A 20,664-nucleotide genomic window follows, 5' to 3' on the forward strand; every position below is an offset into this window, starting at 1 on the left:
CTGACTGGGTGGCTGATTCAGTTCTCCCGCACCCACCCCGTTTCCAAATGCACCTGGGGAAAATGTCGGAAATGATGGAGTCAATAAATATTTATTATTGAGTCCACAATATTTGGACTGCCAATGTAAGCATGGCCAGATGCCAGCAAAATGAGCAATCGCTTGGCCTTTACTGAGAGAGTTCACTTGATAGCTGCTTGGAAGAGGACAAACTAAACAACGAAAGGCAAAGCAGGCGGCAAGAAGCAGCTTTTTTTTTTTTTTTTTTTTTTGCTGGAGGAGGGCCCGAGCGTGTGAAATGAGATTGAATGTGAAATTATGGGTGAAAACGCACATGATGTTAAATGTGTAATTCCTTTCCCATTTTTATAAAATAGGAAGCCTGATCCAGACTAGCCATAGTGGGGCAGGGTTAATCCTCCGCTCCGCTACAATTGAGATTAACATTGCCACCCCAGAAACTACTGTTTGGGAGTAGGGCTGCCATGTGGAAAAGAGGTCATAGGAACATAGGAAGCTGCCTTATACCAAGTCAGACCTTTGGTCCATCTTGCTTAGTACTGTCTACCCAGACTGGCAGCGGCATCTCCAAGATTGCAGGCAGGAATCTCTCTCAGCCCTACCTTAGAGATGCTGCCAGGGAAGGAACTTGGAGCCTAGATGCTCTTCCCAGAGCAACTCCATCTTCTAAGGGGAGTGTCTTACAGCGCTCACACTTCTAGTCTCCCTTTTGTATGCAACCAGGGTGGATCCTGCTTAGCTTAAGGGGACAAGTCATGCTTGCTACCACAAGACCAGCTCTCTTCCCATGCTCTTCCCAGAGCAGCCCCATCCCCTAAGGGGTAAATATCTTACAGTGCTCACACTGCTAGTCTCCCATGCAAATGCAAATGAACGCAGACCCTGCTTAGCAAATGGGACAAGTCATGCTTGGTACCACAACACCAACGAGTCCTCCCCTAGAAGAAATGGACAGAAGGGAGGATTTCAGTAGGTGCAGTTTGGGAAAGAAGACATTTCAGGCGATACAGGGGAAAGAAAAGCTGCACCTGTGGAAATCCCCTCTTCTGAGCATGTATTAAAAGGTACTAGAGATCTGCCTTCTCTTCCATAGGGCAGCCCTATTTGGTAGGGAAACTGATGTTAGCAGCCATAGCAGCTTCTCTCCTGAAACAAATAGCTGATGCTATGAATATTTATATTACATTTTTCACCACCCCCCACACACACACCCAAAAAGTTTCTCAAGACAGTTTGCATGGGGGGGGGGATTAATTAATTAATTAAGGTGATTCCCAATGGGCTCACAATCTAAAAAGAAACAAAGTTGACCCCAGCAATAGAAAGGTAACCGTAACCCCAACCCCCGGGGGTGAAAAGAGAATCTCCACCTTGAAAGGTAAGGTGCCTCTGTGCTCAGTGAATGGCTTCATCATCATCATGCGGAATAGTTATTTACCACTTTTCAACAACAACAAAATGTTCTCAGAGCAGCTTACATAGGAAAAGAGAAGAAAACTGAATTAGACAGATGAATAAGATGGCTGATGCTTTTGAATTACCTGATTAAATCTCTCTTTTCTGCCACCATCTGTATGAGTCCCCACCACCACCACAGCTGCACCTTTAAATATTCACTGTAGTAGTAGTAGCAGCAGCAGCAGCAGCTACTTTAAATTAAAAACAGGGAAGAGAACTAATGCAGTGAATCTCATATATGGCATGATTTCGAGCCTCATGATTTTTGCACGGAATTCTGAAAGTGTGTGTGAAACTTTATTTGAAAGATTTGTATTCCCCCTTTCCATCAGATTAAAACTCCAAGAGGCGTAGGAAAATCAAAAACGTACCGTATACACACCTCAGAAGAAAACCAACTGAAAGGCTTTGCAATTTTATTTTATTTTTAAGCCCTAAACAGATAGAAACCAAGAGAGGCTTGTTATGCAAAAATCATCAGATTACAATGGTCATGGCATGGGGCTGAACATTAAGGGGAGGCATATGTTATATGTACTAACATGAAGGCCTCTGTATGCCTAGTTTCACTTCCATGTAAGTGACGGCACATTCATTCAGCTTAGAAGTTCCGCATGAAGACGACTAGATTTTACATGCAGCCTATAAAGCACAGATTGCATGCACTGCTGCTTACATAACAGGAGACAAACTGTTCTTAGGTAGAGATCAATTGTTGTGTATACTCTACGCAGAATGTATGCATGTTATTGTAATGTGTGAACAGGGGGGGGCTATCTCCTGCGAAGAACTGCTTAGATCAAACAGCTGTTGAGGAGCTGCTAGAGCAGAGATTCTCAATGTTGGGTCCCCAGATATTATTGGACTTCAACTCCCATAATCCCCAACTAAAGGCCACTGGGGCTGGGGATTATGGGAGCTGAAGTCCAATATCATCTGGGGATCCAACATTGAGAATCTCTCTCTTTTACACACACACATATATCCGTGGCAATTAAATGAAGATCAGCTTGACAGTGATTACAGGGTGAATAGAATCCCATGATACAATGTAATACCGAGAACAGTCATGAAAGGCTATTGTTTCAGCCTGGGGATGTTCTTCAGGCTGCTGAATCCAGATGTGGAGTGGTGCAGATGGAACAAATGAAGGGGCTTCTCTCACACCGTTAATAGCCATGCAGGAGAAGGAATTTTGACAGCTGCAGGTGCAGCCAGGATTATTAAAAACTGTTCAGCTGAAAGTTTTCTTTCCTACACAACAATGAAAAGTACTGGTCGCATGCATGAGATTTTTAAAAAGGCCCTAAGGAAGTGTACACAGCCTTCACGGACCTTCCAGAAGTCCCCTTCTTTTTGCAGCCAACTGGGAGATTTATCCCACCCTGGAGAGGCTGGAACGATGCCCAGCCTGACGGGTGGCTGGGGTTGCCAACTGATTAGGAAAAAGCCCAGTCTGGCCTGCTCTTCTGCCTTTCTAGCAGCTGAATCTGCAGAAATCTGCAAGTGATGATTTCACGACATGGAGAGAAGCCTTCATGCCTGCTAAGGGCTGCAGATCAAAGGGCTCTTAAGACACAGGAGCAGAGGCTACTTCAAACATTGTCCATCTCTCTGTTCACCAATTGCACAGGCCTGCTTTTCAAAGGAGCAAAGAAAACAGAAACGTCTGTGCATTCAGCAGCTCACTTCAAAGCTGCAAAAGCAGCATAGAGGAGAAGAAACCACAGCTGCAAACAGCTACCTACTTTGCACGTGAAACTGCTATTTAAATTGCCAGTAGAGCTGAAGCTCTTTGTGGAGTCAAGAGCAGATGCGGCCCACTCACTTCTAAGAGTTCAGTTACGAAGTCAAGAAACCTGGTTTTGCTTTGAAAAGAATGAAAGCAGACATTCTCAAGATTACAACAGACCCACAAGAGCCTATGCTAAAAAATAAAATAAGAATCCAGTTTCAAGTAGGATTGTCACCCTCCTATCCTCCACCCCACCCAAAGCTCCCTACTTTTAACAACTGTCCAACAACCCCCCAAAATCAATTGTCCCAGAGAAAAGGACAAAAGCTTACTAGCATTGAATTTCTACCTGTCCATATCTTCCATGCATTTAATTCCAGACTCTACACTGCCTTAATTCCAGACTCTACACTGACTGGCAGCAGCTCTCCAAGGTTTCAGGCAGGAGTCTCTCCCACTCTGAGCCCTACCTGAAGATGCCAGGGATTGAACCTGGGAACTTGTGCATGCAAAGCCAAGGAAACATGGTAGGGAGTGTCTTGGCAGGGGAGATGGAACTTGCAGTACCCACACTTTGAGGAAGCACATTCCCCCATGCCATTATTATATACTCAAAAACTGACTACAAATTGAAAATGAGCTGTGATGCTTAGGAAGAATTATTATGGAAGATAGGAATCTGCTGTCTGCTGAGTCAGACCATTGGTCCATCTAGCTCAGTATTGCCTACATGACTGCCAGCAGCATTCCAAGCCTGCAGGCAGGAGTCTTTCCCAGCCCTACCTGGAGATGCTGCCAGGGAGTGAAACTCGGACCTTCTGCATGCAAAACTGACAGGGATGTGCAAACTGGTTCAAATTCGAACCAGTTTGGTTCAATGGTTCGAATTCAAACTGAACCAGCCATTAGGTTCGAGCTGCTGGTTCGAATTTGAACCGAACTGGGGGGGGGGGGGTTTGAACAAAACCAAAACCGAATCTCCCCCTCCCAGTTTGAACCCGGTTCTAATTTGAACCAAACAGGGCAAACTGGTTTTGTGCACATCCCTAAAAACTGGTGGTCTACCACTGAGTTAGTCCCATTCCCACATAAAGTGATATTTTACCTCCTTCCACAACATCAAAGGTCTGTGCCCACCCTTACATATTAGTGAAAATACTTTTTCTGCCTGTCTTGTGCTATATTCATTTCTTCTGCAACAGGCTGCTCAATATTGGCTTCGGAAGTATGCTAATACATTGGCCAGAAGACTTATCTATTTTTTGTTAATAGGATCCTTCCTTCCTTCCTTCCACATATTTCTATCCCGCCTCAAAATACAAATTACAACAAAATAAAAAAGATAAAACCACAATAATTTTAAATTTAAAACCATGTTTAAAACTATCAAAATGGTATATCTAATTAAAAGCCCAGGTGAACAAATGTGTCTTGACTGCTTTTTAAAAAGTTGTCAGAGACGGGGAGCAGTGTTCCCTCTAAGGCGTGCACATGTCCGTGTGCTCACACATTTTTTGATGTCCGCTCAGTTAATTTTAGATCCCGCTCAGGTTTGATCAAGAAGGTCCCACTTTGAATATATGAGCGCGCACACTGCCTCGATACTGTCTTGTGGCAGCAAGCATGACTTATCTCCTTAAGCTAAGCAGGATCTGCCCTGGTTGCATACGAAAGGGAGACTAGAAGTGCGAGTGCTGTAAGATATTCCCCTCAGGGGATGGAGCCGCTCTGGGAAGAGCATCTAGATTCCAAGTTCCCTCCCTGGAAGCATCTCCAAAATAGGGCTGAGAGAGACTCCTGCCTGCCACCTTGGAGAAGCCGCTGCCAGTCTGCGTAGACAATACTGAGCGAGATGGACCTATGGTCTGACTCAGTATATAGCAGCTTCCTATGTTCCTATGTTCCCATGTACTGCGGCCCAGACCGAAACCCATTCCGTACACAAATGAAAAAAATTAGAAAGAACACTGATGGGGAGGCTCTTATTTTGGCATGGTGGGCATTCTAAAGTCTTGGAGCAGCAATGGAGAAGGCCTGTCCCCAAATAGCCACCAGACAAGCCATTGGCATCTGTAGACGGACCTCTCCAGATGATCTCAATGGGCGGTGTGGCTCATGGTGAAGAAGACATTCTCTTAAGTACCAAGGGCCTAAGCTGTTTGGGGCTTTATAGGTTATAACCAGCACCTTGTATTTTGCCCGGAAACTTATTTGCAGCCACTGTAGATCTCTCAGTACTGGAGTGATATGGTCCAGTATATGATCCAATATGCTTTATTCCTGCAATGGATCAGATTGTACTTATTATAGTAAAGATGCAACTCAAGCCCATTCAGAAACAAGTGCTAAGTTTATAATGGAACTGGAGGTTATGGTGGGCAGAGGAGACAGAAAATAAGCTACCAAGACCATATGCACAAACTAGCATCTCCCAAAAGAAACTTAATAAGAAGCAAAACAGGGTTAACAGTGCCAATCGGCACTGCAGTAGCTAGGGCGGGATGGGCAAACTTGGCCCTGAACTACCACTCCCATCATCCCAGTCACAATAAATTGCAGCTGAGGATGATGGGAGTTGTAGTTCAGCAAACAGCTGGAGAGCTAAGTTTGCCCACCCCAGAGCTAAGAGGTGTTTTGAACTGCTGATAACATCCTGTAGGGCTGATGTCTCAAACTGCAGTCCTCCTGCAGATGTTGGCCTACAGCTCCCATCCTTCCTGCGTACTGGCCATTGTGACTGGGGATGACGGGAGTTGTAGTCCAAAATCAGCTGGAGAGTCACAGTTTGAGACCCCTGCTCTAGGGCCGTTAGGTTTTCCTAGTATATCTTTCACCCAAAGGATGAAAAACCCTCTTGGCTTTTAAATAGGAGCATAGGAACATAGGAAGTTGCCATATACCGAGTCGGACCATTGATCCATCTAGCTCAGTATTATCTTCACAGTCTGGCAGCAGCTTCTCCAAGGTTGCAGGCAGGAGTCTCTCTCAGCCCTGTCTTGGAGATGCTGCCAGGGGGGGAACTTGGAACCTAGATGCTCTTCCCAGAGCGGCTCCATCCCCTGTGGGGAATATCTTTACAGTACTCGCATATCAAGTCTCCCATTCCTATGCAACCATGGTGGACCCTGCTTAGCTAAGGGGACAAGTCATGCTCACTAACACAAGACCAGCTCTCCTCAGAAAACTGCCTTATACTGAGAGTCAGGCCCTTGGTCCATCTAGCTCAGTATTGTCCACACTGACTGGCAGTGGCTCTTCCAAGGTTTCAGGCAGGAGTCTCTCCCAGCCCTACCTGGAGATGCTGCCAGCCATTGAACCTGGGACCTTCTGCAAGCAAAGCAGATGTCCTACCACTGAACTATATAGCCCCATCCCTAATATTTGATTATGGATCTTAGTTCTCAAAAACTAAGTTCTCAGAACTTAATTTTAACTCAATCCTCTTTCAACCACTTGGCCATGGCATGGTAAGTGTTTGAGGGCCACATGACCCATGGTGTTTATGATCAAAATTCTGCTAATTTATTTCCTATCCTTTCAAAAAGCAGGAACGGCGGGGGCCGGGGTGGGCGGGTGGATTCAGATCAGGGCCATAGTGCAGGAAGAGGACTGATTGACCTTTTGCCTCATATCATTCATGAATTCCCATTCATGAATCCCTGTCCCTTAGTTGCTTTTTGCCTGTAAATTGCAATTTCAGCCTGTTCTGAAATGATCACAGGACTGCTTCATTGTAGGCTCAATGCTTAACGGATCGTCTTCAACCACCTTCACAAGCTTTCAGTTTAGTCACCCCAATACCCTTAGCAATGGTACAGATTACAGGGTTCCCCATACAAACGGAGAGCTGAAAATTGTATACCCTCCATCTCCGCAAGGCATCCCTTTTGGACACAGAGGAGAAATGAGAATTTTAGTACCCAGTAATTCCTCCATAGAAGACCACAGGCATTTTCTGATTGGATGTGCCACTCCACTACAAGAACAAACTCTTCAAATGCTTCCCTTTATGGCGATGGGCCTTTAGATATGCAAAGTCCCCCTACTGATTTGGCTAGGATGCTTGATTGCTTTCACACTGAAGGATGGAGAGCACAGTCAAAAGAAATGGCCGGGCCACAGAGGAGCTGAGAGTTCACTAATGATGCCTTGTGAAACTGTCCTTTCATGTTGCTACACTGAGCCATATAAGGAACCACTAGCCTTTTTGGCAGTGATCAAATTAAGAAGAAATCTCCTTTTACCTCTGATCTCTTTTTTCTCTTTTTACCTTCCGATATCGGTAAGACTAGAAAAAGGCTCCTGAGGGTCAGTGGTATGTTTTGGATCTTACAGAGTGTTTCTGGAGCTGCAGCAGGAGCTCAGAAGTATCTATTTATCCGAAGAGAAGACAATTCTGAATTTAAGACAACCCCCTTTAAAAATACAGGTTAAATACGGGTTATACCTTGCAGTTGTCATTTGGTTTTTTAAAAATAATAATAATAATAATCAAGGGAGTGGCATGTGTGCTTCCTTGTCACATCTGATCTAGACGTGAAACGGGCACAGTTAAATATCATGCCTGTTATTTAAGGGTCCACTGTGAAACTACAATGCTCCACTATCATATCATATCCTTCTCCCACCTCAACCCCACGAAGCAGGGGAAGATCTGCTGTTGGGGAGGCCAGAATATTTTCAGAGGCAGCACTTTAATGGTATAGCCTCCCCAGGAAAACGTGTTATTACTAAGCTATGTTGTGGTCCACCATTCTTCTGCTTGGTTATATATTTGCTTATTTATTTACATATATTATTTTAACTTCTGATAATTTTCAAGATTGTCTAAAGCAGGGCCCCCAGATGTTATTGGACTTCAACTCCCATAATCCCCAGCCACAGTGGCCTTTGGCTGGGGATTATGGGAGTTGAAGTCCAATAACATCTGGGGACTCAACGTTGAGAATCCCTGGTATAAAGCTTATGAATGCATTCAAGGTTTTTTGGCTGCACAGACCCTTGGAAGGGTTGACGAAAAGGATGATCAGATAAATGGTTTGGAGTCAGTTAATAACTGAGTAAAGTGGCACTTTTTAAAAGTGGAGATTCTCTTATATTTAGTGGGGTAGGGACACTTAGCCACTGCCCCTATTCAGTGGATGTCACCACTGGTGCCTACTTTGCTTATTTTTAAGATTACTTGCCCTTTGGGGACAGGAAACCATCTTATTTATTTTTCTATGTAAACTGCTTTCTTAACCATCTTTGTGTGTGCACGCACATACGCACACGCTGAAAAGCAGTACAAGAAGTTCCCAACTAAATAAGGATACCCCCAGCCCACCCCAGATTTGACTTTGGAGACTGAATTCTCAATCTTCCCCTTCTGTGGTTTGCAGCTTGAACCTTCCTTAGTTTCTTTCAGAGAGGGATAGCTTTCAGGGTTGCCCTATGAATGGCAGCAACTGTGAACTTCATTAAAGCCTTATTTCAGAAGTGAACTGGCGTGGGAGGGATTAAGCCAGATAATTAACAACAATGCCCTCCTTGGCTCATGCCATGACTTCATCCACCCAAACAGAAGCCACTGGAACTCAAGCCCGATAGGAAATCATTTTGGGTCCTAGGGTTCTTGAAGCCAACATTTGAACTCTGGGTCAACTTTGAAACGCCTGCAGTCTTCCATTGCACAGGAAGAATCAGATTTAAACTTTAATGGGCTTGTTAACATGCTGGAAAGAAACCGATCTTAAGAGAACCGGGAGAAAAGGGCCTCTCACATAACCTAAGCACACGACAGGGACAGGAAAGAATTCTCTTCTGATTCACCGTCTCTGATTCCCCAGAACCCAGTACTTTAAAGGAAAAAAATATTGATCTCCAGTTTGTCAATCCACAGAGACGTTTTGTCAATGTGTTACTACTGTGAGAAGTTAAAGTTTAAACTGATACGTCTGCATACAAGTTCCTGAAATCTCCATACAGCATGAGCCCTTGTAGTTCACCTGGAAGATAGCATCACTCATCCCCTCTACTCAAATTCCTGTTGAACTTCTCATTGCTGGAAGCAATTACGTTTCAGCATGACTTTGCAACTTTTTAAGCATAACTGTGCAACGATCTTCCAGCTGTTTGCCAGGGACAGACTTATTTTTGAAGAGCGGTCTTTATAAACCACCGTCCCAATTTTGTCCCTAACCTGCCTTTTTTCAACATTTTTAGGATGCATTGGCTTTCCCTCAGATGATAAGCTGATATATTTTTAAAATATATGTATTAAAAATAAGCTGATTTTTTAAAAAGAGACTTTTACGTTTAGCTAATGCAAGTTGCTTCGCAAGTCAGGAGGCAACATGCTTCTGCAGAGTGCGTGCATAGCTACGATTTGGGTTGCCAAGTTTTCTTGTGACTCCTTGAACAGTGCCTTTATCAGAAGCCGTTATCTCGTGATAACACTTCTCTCTGTCTTGTGCTGTCATGGAGCCACAGCAAAAAGCACAGCAGCAAAAACGAGTGGAAAAGTTGGCAACCCCAAGCAGATGCCACCAGTTAGCAGTTTGTAATAGTGGAAGGTGGGAATCACATCACAGATTCCCAGGTGTGATTGACTACAACACCCATCGTTGGCAGCCAAAGGCCATGGCAGCTGGGGATGCTGGGACCTGTATCCAGCAACATCTGGGAATTCCTGTTACAGGGAACACTGGTGGGAAGGGGAAAGGGTACCTAAGTGATGCTTGGTGGGCAAACAGGGCTGTGAAAAGTAAATAAGAATGACTCTTTTTCTATATGCGAAGTATTTATAGGAACATAGGAAGCTGCCATATACTGAGTCAGACCATTGGCCCATCTAACTCAGTATTGTCTACACACACTGGCAGCAGCTTCTCCAAGATTGTAGCCAGGAATCTCTCGTGGATGAGACAGTAAATCTCTTCTGGAAAAGTTTGTATGGTTATGTGCAAAAAGACAAGTGTATCTCTTCTAAACAGCAATGGGACAAATGATGGAAATGGACGTTGGATGTAACCCCCCCACCCCCCCCACCCCCCACCCCAATTACCTGATGTGCCTTGTAATCCCCCATCCCTGAGTTACAGTACTGCCTGCATATACTTTATAACCCTGTGGGTCTCCAAATCCTTGTGTGTAAATCTTTGTAGATATATGATGTACAAACAACCACTTTGTATATAATTGTGCTTTGGCAACGTACTGTATGCTTTGGTAGTTTATTGTTTCAATTTTAAAAAATCTTGTCCTAAAAATCTTGTCCTATCTTAGAGATACTGCCAGGGAGGGAACTTGGAACCTTCAGATGCTCTTCCCAGAGCGGCCCTATCCCCTAAGGGGAATATTTTACAGTGCTTGCACATGTTATCTCCCATTCATATGCAACTAGGGTAGACTCAGCTTAGCAAAGAGGACAAGTCATGCTTGCTACCACAAGACCAGCTCTCCTCCCTAAATATTTATTTAAAATATTTATATCCCTCCCATACAATCTCTCTCTATAATTCTCTCAGACGTACCCGTGGCTAATCCCATGTGTGGCAGCTCTCGAGAGAGTTTGTGCGAGCTGCTGGGAGGGGGAGAGGAAAGCAATGGTGGCGGAGAAGATAAGGCCAACGGGTGGGCAAGCGAACAGATAGGCAGGCAAACAGGTGGGGAGAGAAAGCGACGGGAGGGTGAGAAGGCGGTGATGGTGGGAGAGAAAACAGCAGTGGCAGGGGAGAGAGAAAGCGGTGCTGGGGAAGAGAAAGCAGAGGCAGAAGGGGGGAGAAAGCAGCGGGCAGCCGGGCAGACAGAAAATGTGGCCAGCCAGAGAGAAAAAACATTGGAGGGGGGAGAGGAGGGGGGAGGGCTGAGAACGAAGGGCCGAGAATGAGGGAGAACTAGAGGCACAGATGCTCTGTGCCCAGGCCAGCTAGTGCTGTTTGAAGTGGCTTACAAAGAAGGGGGAAAGAATGCAAAATTAATACAATTCAGTTAAAAACAAGACCCAGTTAAAATGAGATTTACAGATTAAAAACTTACGGGAACAGACAAAGAATAGAGAACTAAAAAGCTTCTCTGGTTTTCAATCATTTCATAAAAACCCAGAGGGTGGGAGCCTGGCGATGCTCGCTTGGGATGGCCATATTTGTGAGTCTGTTGAATTAGACGGTTTTTTCACAGGCCACTTGTCATGCTTTGTATTGTTTTTAATTATCTGGGCGTTGAAGCAGCACACAACATGAAGGGCAAAGCCCAGTGTATTAAAAGCCCCAAAGCCAGTAAATGCTAAAGCAATTCAACTATCAACAGGTCAACAACAGCAGGAAACATTCTTGATACCTGTCAGTAAACAAGGGTCTCATGTTCAAAACCCTGGCATGTGACCAAAGGGAGGCCAAGTACCGGGGCCCAAGGAACCTCCTTGGAGGAAGCATTCCACAGTATGGGGGCAACAACCCAAAAGGCCCTGCTTCTAACGGCTGCTAATCTTGCATCCACAAAAGGTATAACATAAAACCAAGTGGTGGTACACTTTTCAAGGGATTGTTAGCAGATCTTAAAACATGGCAGAATAAATACAGGAGAAGACACTCCCTGAGATTCTCTAGATCCAGAACATTTCTCCTCCAGGTGACCAGCAAGGGAAGTTTTTAAGGAAAGCTGGTCTCACACACACCCATGTTCTTCTACCACTTTACATATTACTACACATATGTAGAAATACAGTACAATAATTGTGCTTTAGTAACACTGGTGCACTAGGTTTGAAAGGCTCAGTGGTATGATAGAAGTTATTCCTGCAAAGGGGAAAAAAGCCCATGATGTTCCAGAAAAAATAAAGTTTATAGGGAAAGACGTCATTCCTGCCAGCAGATGAATGCTAAATAGCCATTAGTCTGATCCTGTGTGGCATCCCATGTTCTGGTCACATAACAGACTTGAAGGGTTTGTCCACATGGTGGCTTCTGGTTTCATATTGCTGCACACGATGGGAGTTGAACTCATTGGAAAATGTAATAATAAATAAAAAGCGAATATGTTTTTTCCTCTGGAATGTCTCTATCCGTATTCCCTGTAATGGGAATTCCCAGACATTGCTGACTACATTGTAATTGTAAACCGCCCAGAGATGCAAGTTTGGGGTGGTATAGAAATATATTAAATAAATAATAAATATAAATCATACATTCCCCATCTCCCCAGCTGCAATGGCCTTTGCCTGGGGGTTATGGGAGTTGTAGTCAACAATACCTGGGAATTAGGGTTGCCAACTGTCTGTTAAAAGTAGCTGTGGTACTGGAGAAATATTGTCGAACTACAGCCCCCATCATCCCCTGCCACACAGCTGGAAGAAGCCTGGAAGGCAAACAGAGGCTGAAGGAAGGCAAGCAGCTTTGGGAGGTGATGGCTGAGGGGGCTGGGACCCCTTCACTTCCAGCTTTAAGACTCCGCTAAGCCTGAAGCCAAAACAGAGAGAGTCTCTGGGGTTTTTTTTCCTGCAGAGAGACTTTGCTTTACACACTTGCTCTGGAGCAAGGTTGGCCCCAGCATAGGAGGCAAGGGTGGTACGTGCCCCCTTGAAAAGGTAGCTGCCCCTCCTGCCTGCCCCCCCAACAGATTTCAGAAATCTAATATGTGGGGCACAGCTTGCCCACCTAGAAATTCACTTTGCCCCTTTTGTGCTCCTCCCTCAATTTTATTTCTGCTGCTGACATTGCACTTCAGCCATGTTTTTAGAACTTTCTGCCTTCATAATATATTCCGATGCCTGGAAGCACAGCCATTAACATTCAGATAATCAGGCATGCTGTTCATACTTTTCAAATTATTATTTTGCAGTAGCATGGAATTGCATGTGGAACATACAGGGTCCTGAAATGACCAACATGTAGGGTGACTAGAATTAGGATCTCTGTATGTTCTGCAAGCCTGCTTTTGTCCTTTTGGTGTTGCGACTGTGGTGAGAACATGAAAATGTAAGAAGAACCCTGTTGAATCAGACAAAAGGTCTGTCTGGTCCTCCCGTCTGTTTCCCATAGCGGTCAGCTAGATGTCTCCAGGAAACCTACAAGCAGAGTCTGAAGGCAACAGCTCTCTTTGTCTGTTACTTTGTCTGTTACTTTCCAGCAACTTGCATTCAGTGGTATACTGCCTCTGAACATGAAGGTTTCACGTGGCTCGCATGGTGAAAAGCCATCAATAGACCTCCATATGAAGAGTCCGGCTGGATCTGGACCAGAATACATTGAGTTCAGCATCTGATATTTAATGGCCCATTTAGCCTGGCATTCGGTGGCATACTAGCCCTGAACATGTGGGTTCCATATAGATATCTGGCCATTGACAAACCTCTCTTTCATGAATCTGTTCTCTTAAAGCCATCTAAGGCAGCAACTGTCAAACTGCCTGATGCTGAAATAGCTTCCAAACATCCTTTTGAGATTAGCTAGAAGATTTGGATAGGGAAGATACTGCCTTAAAACAGATTTGGAGTTGGGGACCTATCCAACCTTTAGGAACATAGGAAGTTGCCATATACTGAGTCTATCATTGGTCTATCTAGCTCAGTATTGTCTGCACAGACTGGCAGCAGCTTCTCCAAGGTTGCAGGCAGGAATCTCTCTCAGCCCTATCTTAGAGATGCTGCCTGGGAGGGAACTTGGAACCTTCTGCTCTTCCCAGAGCAGCTCCATCCCCTGAGGGGAATATCCTACAGTGCTCACACTTCTAGTCTCCCTTTCAGATGCAACCAGGGCAGACCCTGCTTAGCTATGGGGACAAGTCATGCTTGCTGCCACAAGACCAGCTCTCATCTCCTTTAATACATTTTAGATTCATAGGTGCCTTTTACTGAGTCCGACCGGTGGTTCATTAAGCTCAGTATTGTCTACATTGACTGGCAGCAGCACTCTGAGGTTTCAAGGAGGGGCCTTTCCCAGCCCTACCTGGAGAAGCTGCCAGAGATTGAATCTGGGGCATTCTGCATGCAAGTCAGATGCCCTACAACTGAGCTTATCCCCATTCAGATGATGATTCTCCATTCAGAATTGTCACCCAGAGCTGTGTGAAGTGAATAATCTCACAGCAGATGATTATCCAGGTGTTTTGATATGTGTGTTTTTAAAAGCAGCCAGGACCTTTGCATATTTACTTTCTGCATTTCTTGATGGGGAGGGGGAGCCCTCCCCCCCCCAGCTCAGTAGAAGAGCCTCTGTTTTTCATGAAGAAAGACCCAAGTTCACTCCTTGGCAGCATCTCCAGGTAGGGCTGGGAAAGACTCCTGCCTCGAACCTCGGAGAGCCGCTGCCAGTCAGTGTAGGCAATACTGAGCGAGGTGGACCAATGATCTGACTCATAAGACAGCTTCTTATGTTCCTATGATAAAGTTTGGCTTGGGAATCAATCCACAGACCAAGCACTAGTTGGAGTTCTAGCTGTCACATCTTTTCCTGTGTACATCTAACTCAAAAATAACATCAACAGGCACAATCAGAAACCAGAAGATTGCCATTCCTAGGAACTTGAAAACTTAGCACCAAGAATTGCAAAATACACACACACACCACCCAGTTTTAAACTAAATAAATAAATAAAAGGTGCACTGTATAAAAATACACCTGAACAGAAATTCTTGTCCAGCTGCAGTAATCACGGCAGTGTTCCCCCCCCCGCCACACACACACAGAGACAGTGCAGTTTTCTTTGTGTGTTGAAGAGCATCACAGCAAAAACACACACACACACACACACACACACACACAGCAAAATGCTGAATGCTTCGCCTTTGGGGCAGGCTCTGAAGTCATATGAGGTTAGATTATATGCCTCCCCACTATATTTCCAGACTGAGTTTAATGATAAAACCACAGACAAAAGTTACTAAAGTTAATGATGGTAACGGTAACATAGCAACTCATTACTGAAACCATCTGTCAAGATAACATCAGACAACGCCCCCCTGCCCCCATCATACAATTTCCCCAGTTCTTCGAGTTGGGGGGACAGCCCATAACAGCACTCTGGTGTCATGATAACAATCTTTGTTGAGATATTTAAAACTTAACACAAATGTAATATTGAAGTCTCAGGAGAACACAAAACTGATGTTAAACACATTCTTAATGGAGGAAAGTGTACCAAAAATAAAATTGTTATTATCTACAAAGGATATTCTTCCTTTAAAACACCACCACATTTAAAATAAAAACAAACAAACAAACCCCTATGCTGCTGGATAGGACAAAACAGCAAGTTTAAAACAAAATATTATTTCTTAAGGGTACTGCCTTTTAAAAAAAAAAGATAATGAAAGTACTGTAGTCATCATCCAATCTCCCAGATTACTTGGAAATGAGGCTTTCTTCCTCTATTCCAAATATCTGTGTATGTACTTTTCAAATGTTTACCCAACCTTTCCTCCTATTTCTTGGTGCTAAGAGATGGCTACTTTCCTGACTTTGATGGCTGAGGAAGGATTAGAACCTGTACATTACCCACTGTACCACACTGCCCCTTCAGAAGAAAAACAGACAAGAAAGTGTGAGGTGAAAGGAACCACTTTTTGGAACGAATTGATCTTTGCAAAAGAAATGAGAAAGTCTGCAAACTTATCCATGGGTGGCATAGTTCTACTGTCAATACACACACACTAGTTTTCCCTAAATTTTCTTCCTTGGCATAGCCAGTTTATTATCCAGGGGATGGAGAATGTGCTGCTATCAGCAGATCCCAGTTGCAATAATAAGAATAACAAAAAGTGTGTGCAATTTGTGAGCTGGGAAAGGGACGGGAGGCAAGTTACTTTCAGCCCACACAAGCTCACAGAGCCAGATCCATTACTTCCCTCACCCACACTCCGCAAGTACAGCTCACAGCTGTGCACATAAGGCGAGGAAGAAGAGAGAATCAATCACACCCAAAGGCAAGAGCATAAAGACTTGAGCAGGATCTTCCCCAGGGGAAAGGATTCTAGAGGATGACACCCCCACAGCGAGCAAGAGGCTCATGCCATCTCTACAAACCCTAATTCCTACACCTGACCGTGCTATCAACCGGCTAGACTCCCTCACACAGATCTCTTTCTAAAGAGGGTCTGGTGTGGCTGGGAGCGATTGGAAAGCAAAGTTGCAATATAGTCATCCATACATGTACGAGCCCAAGTACTGTAGTATAACTCGAGTTTACCGCAAGAAAAGAAAGGGGGCGGGGGGGGTGGTTTTCCACAGATCAATCAAGAAAAAAGGGGGTTACAGATCAATCAAGAAAAGGGGGGGTCACAGATGAAGGGTGAAATGAAGCGGGGGCGGGTCACAGAGCAGGCATCAGAAGACCCTGAAGTTCAGAGAACTGGGCTCCGATGAAATTGACGAGACGCCGTGGGTGAAATTGACAGACCCGGATATAGAGGTAGACATACACACACCCCGATCCCCGCAAGAACCAAGCGGGGCTGAGCGGGTGGGGCGCTCAGTCAGGAGGCAGGAGCCTTGACACCCGCTCAGCGCCCGCCGCCCCTCCCAACTCGGCAGCGAGAGGCAGAGGGAGGCGAGCGCGGCGCCTTACCCGGGGAAGGGAACAGATCCACATCGACTTTCTCCGTCTTGATGATGGTCAGGGTGGGCTTCAGGTCCACCGCCGCCTTCATGATGGCCTCACAAAGGATGCCTCCGTCAGGATCGGGAACGGGAAAGGGCCAGTGCCCGGGAACGGCGGAGAAGGACCTGCCTGGGTGGCTCCTGGGGGGGCCCTGTGCCGGGAAAGCGCTCCCCCCGCCGGCGCCTTTCCTTCCAGCCAAGCGGGGCGCTCGGAGAAGCGCGAGTCCTCCCCTTCCTCCTTTCGCGTTCCCCCTCTTTTCCTCCTCCTCCTCCTCCTCCTCCAACGCGGCCCGATGGGCTCCGTCTCTCTCTCTCTCTCTCTCTCTCCCTTCCGCGTCCCCTTCTTTCTTTCTTTCTTTCTTCTAGGGCGTTCCTTGTGCGGATCGCCTGTGCGCGCTGGGGCTGCCCCCCCTCCCAGCCCAGAAGCGGTTACAGGGTGAGGAGTTCTGGGCTGGAGCAAGGGAGGAGGGAGATCGTGGGCCGGCCTCTGCTCGGTGACAGAGGCCGGGGGTGGGACGTGCCTGCCTGCCTGCCTTCCTCCGCCCCAACGGCCTGCTTCAAAGAGAGCCCCACCACGACCCGCCGCCGGCTGCCCGCTTGGAAAGAAAGGAGGGCACCGGTGTGATGGCCCTCCACGTGGGGCATCCTCGGGTTCTGTTCCCGCTGCCTCTGAGAATGGCAAAGAGAGCCGCAGCAGTCGGGGAAGATGCCCTCGCTGGGCGACATACCAGGCGATCACACCTTTACACTAGTTAATCCACTGTGCCTCATCTTAATGTACTTCACAGGGTTGTTGTCATGATAAATCCATGTATGCCACCAGGGGCGTAGCAAGGTTGGAGGGGGCCCAGAGACAAGATTTTAAAATGGGCCCCTCACTGATATACACACACAAACACACTTCACAATCTAGTTTTTTTTTTTTACTCTCTGCTCCTGCCGATCTCCAAGAGACTCAACATAATTCATAGGGGGTGCAACATGGGCGGGTGGGGAGTCATGTGATGTGCCTCTGGCGGGCCCCTCGAGGCAGTGGGGCCCCAAGACGACTGCCTCCCCTTGCCTAAGGGTAGTTACGCCCCTGTATGCCACTCATGTATGCTCCTTAATAAAAGAATTGAATACAAATGTGCTAAGCAAGACTCCACCGTTAAGTATGCCCTGACAAAAGGAAAACCAATCTGTTATTGCTGTAATTGTGGCCACCAAGAGGTGGTTAAAGACATCACTAATCTACTGGATTAGGATTAGGATCCATAATCTACTAGATCCATTTTAGTTATAGAAATCAAATTATTAATAATGATGATGATGATGATGTATGTGACCTTGAGACTGCAACCTTAATGTGCTTTTTCATGATCCTGTTAGCAAGTAAGGTCATCACAATTTTAATAATGATTTTCCCTCTTCTTTTTCAGCCATAATAAATTGCCACTTAAAGAGAGCATTCACGAGCTCAGTGCATTTTCAGTCCATTTCTTATGGATCAATTTTGAAAGGTGATTTTGAAACATGAGTAAAAAGTCAGTTATTAAAGGGATGGGGATGGGGCCACAGCTCAATGGCAGAACATCTGCTTTGCATGCATAGGTTCCTGGGTTCAATTGCTGGCAGCTTCACCAGGAAGCTTTTCCCACCCCGCTTTTAGTTTGCATCTCTTCCAGAATGGAGGTGTGTGTTCACATGTCAGCCAAAATTTACCCCAAAGTCCCTGCGAGCCAGGGGTGTAGCCACCATTGTGCCAATGGGTTCAAAGAACCCAGGCCACCAATGAAAAGGGCCGCCAAAGCCCCATGGCTCTGGAGGAGCCCAGAGTGAACTCGCCTCTCCCATGCCCAGACAGCTGAGAGCCTAGGCAAACTCTCTGTTGGTTATTTTATGCAGTGCCTGCTGCCTGATAGGACATTTGGAGGTTGCTGAGAGCTCACAGTTAGCCTGGGAAATGATGACTAGCCAAGCCTGGATTTAAATCCCCACTCAGTCATCAGACTTGCTGGGTGACCTGGTCCAGTCACCATCTTGCATAAGCTACCTCACAGGGCTGTTGTGAGAAAACTGATGGGGAAACCGCATACTGTCCTTGCTCCCGGTGGAGGCCAGCCACTTTGGCTACCCTTTATTTCATGGATTATCCTAGAAAAACTCTCAAAGTTGAATTCCAATCTCAAAGTTAACCAGCATTATGTCTATACTGCAGATGTGTGGAAGGAAGGCCGAGGCTCAGAGAAGAGAATCTTTCTAGTCTAGCTAGTCAGTTTATGGCTAAGGAGAGATTCGAACCAGTGACCTTTTAGCTCACACTCTGAGTTTTACATCTACTACTAATATTTATATACTGCTCATCAACCCAAGTCCTCAAAGTTGTTTACACAGAAAAATAAAGAATAAATATATAAGATGGGCTCCTGTCCCTAAAGGACTCACAATCTAAAAAGAAACATAAGGTAGACACCAGCAACAGCCACTGGAGGGATGTTGTGCTGGGGTTGGATAGGGCCAGTTGCTATGCCTCTGCTAAATAAAGAGAATCACCACTTTAAAAGGTGTCTCCTTGAGTTAAACTTACTATTTTCCAGAAGTATTACAGATCCTACCCTTCATCATACAATTCCCCCTAATCACGTACTCTGGGCTTCTTAGAGGAAGATATCAGTGTAAAAATAAATACATAAATAACTCCATGTGGGTGTTCTGAGAACAACGTGACAGTGATGAGAGAAAGCCTGCAGGTATTCACAATGCGTTTAATCCAAAGAAAGTCAAATATATATGAAGTGCATCTCAGATCAATATGTTACCCCCCCCCCCAAGTTCCAAATACCCACTATGGTGCGACCACACCTGGAGTACTGCGTACAATTCTGGTCATCACATCTAAAGAAGGACATTGTAGAACTGGAAAAGATGCAGAAGAGGGCAACCAAGATGGTCATGGGCCTGGAGCACCTTTCCTATGAGGCAAGGCTACAACACCTGGGGCTCTTTAGTTTAGAAAAAAGACAACTGTGGGGAGACATGATAGAGGTCTATAAAATCATGCATGGTGTGGAGAAAGTGGATAGAGAGAAATTCTTCTCCCTCTTACGTAACACTAGAACCAGGGGTCATCCCATGAAATTGATTGCCGGGAAATCTAGGACCAACAAACGGAAGTACTTTTCCACACAACACATAATCCACTTGTGGAATTCTCTGCCACAGGATTTGGTGACAGCCAACAACCTGGACGGCTTGAAGAGGGGTTTGGATAACTTCATGGAGGAGAGGTCTATCAACGGCTACTTGACTAGTAGCCGTAGGCTGGAGCCATAGGCCACCTCCAGCCTCAAAGGCAGGATGCCTCTGAGTACCAGTTGCAGGGGAGTAACAGGAGGAGAAAGGGCATGCCCTCAACTCCTGCCTGTAGCTTCCAGAGGCATCTGGTGGGCCACTGTGTGAAACAGGAAACTGGACTAGATGGGCCTTGGGCCTGATCCAGCAGGGCTGTTCTTATGTCCTTATGTTCTTATTTCCTCCCATATACTTTACTAGGAGGGCAAAGCATTCAGTGCTAAAACAGACTCTGGATTCGTCATTTCTGAGACTAGCTTGGGACCTCAGGATTGCAAAATAGGTGAAATCTGGATCACCCTGGCACCTTATGAACACAACTGAAGCATGGGTCACTGGGGGGAGGGGGGGAGTCTTGGGGTGCACATAAAATATTTTATTGTTACTTAGATAGCAAAGAGACCAGACCACAAACGGCAGAGCACAGATAGGAGTGTATGACTCACAGAAGACCATTTACCGGCATCATTTAGAAAAGGAGGAGGAGGAGGAGGAGGAGGAGACAGTGGGGACGTCATTAGCAACCTGCTTTTTGTGGTTCTC

General features: G+C 45.7%; 1 protein-coding gene across 3 annotated transcripts in view; it reads right to left on the reverse strand.

Annotated features, from left to right (window-relative positions):
* The window catches only part of ETS1 (ETS proto-oncogene 1, transcription factor), a 75,751-nt gene extending 58,541 nt beyond the window's left edge, over positions 1–17,210 (reverse strand). For 2 of the 3 annotated variants that reach the window (XM_053269940.1, XM_053269938.1), the window contains exon 1: positions 16,757–17,210. In XM_053269940.1, the coding sequence (XP_053125915.1) occupies positions 16,757–16,838 (82 nt within the window). In that variant the 5' untranslated portion in view covers positions 16,839–17,210. Of the gene's footprint in view, positions 1–1,562; positions 1,633–16,756 lie in introns of those variants that run through there. The other variant, XM_053269941.1, reaches the window with a different exon arrangement.
* Positions 17,211–20,664: the final 3,454 nt, after the last annotated feature.

This window comes from Hemicordylus capensis, chromosome 8 (assembly GCF_027244095.1).
Source record: "Hemicordylus capensis ecotype Gifberg chromosome 8, rHemCap1.1.pri, whole genome shotgun sequence".
NCBI classification, from domain to species: domain Eukaryota; kingdom Metazoa; phylum Chordata; class Lepidosauria; order Squamata; family Cordylidae; genus Hemicordylus; species Hemicordylus capensis.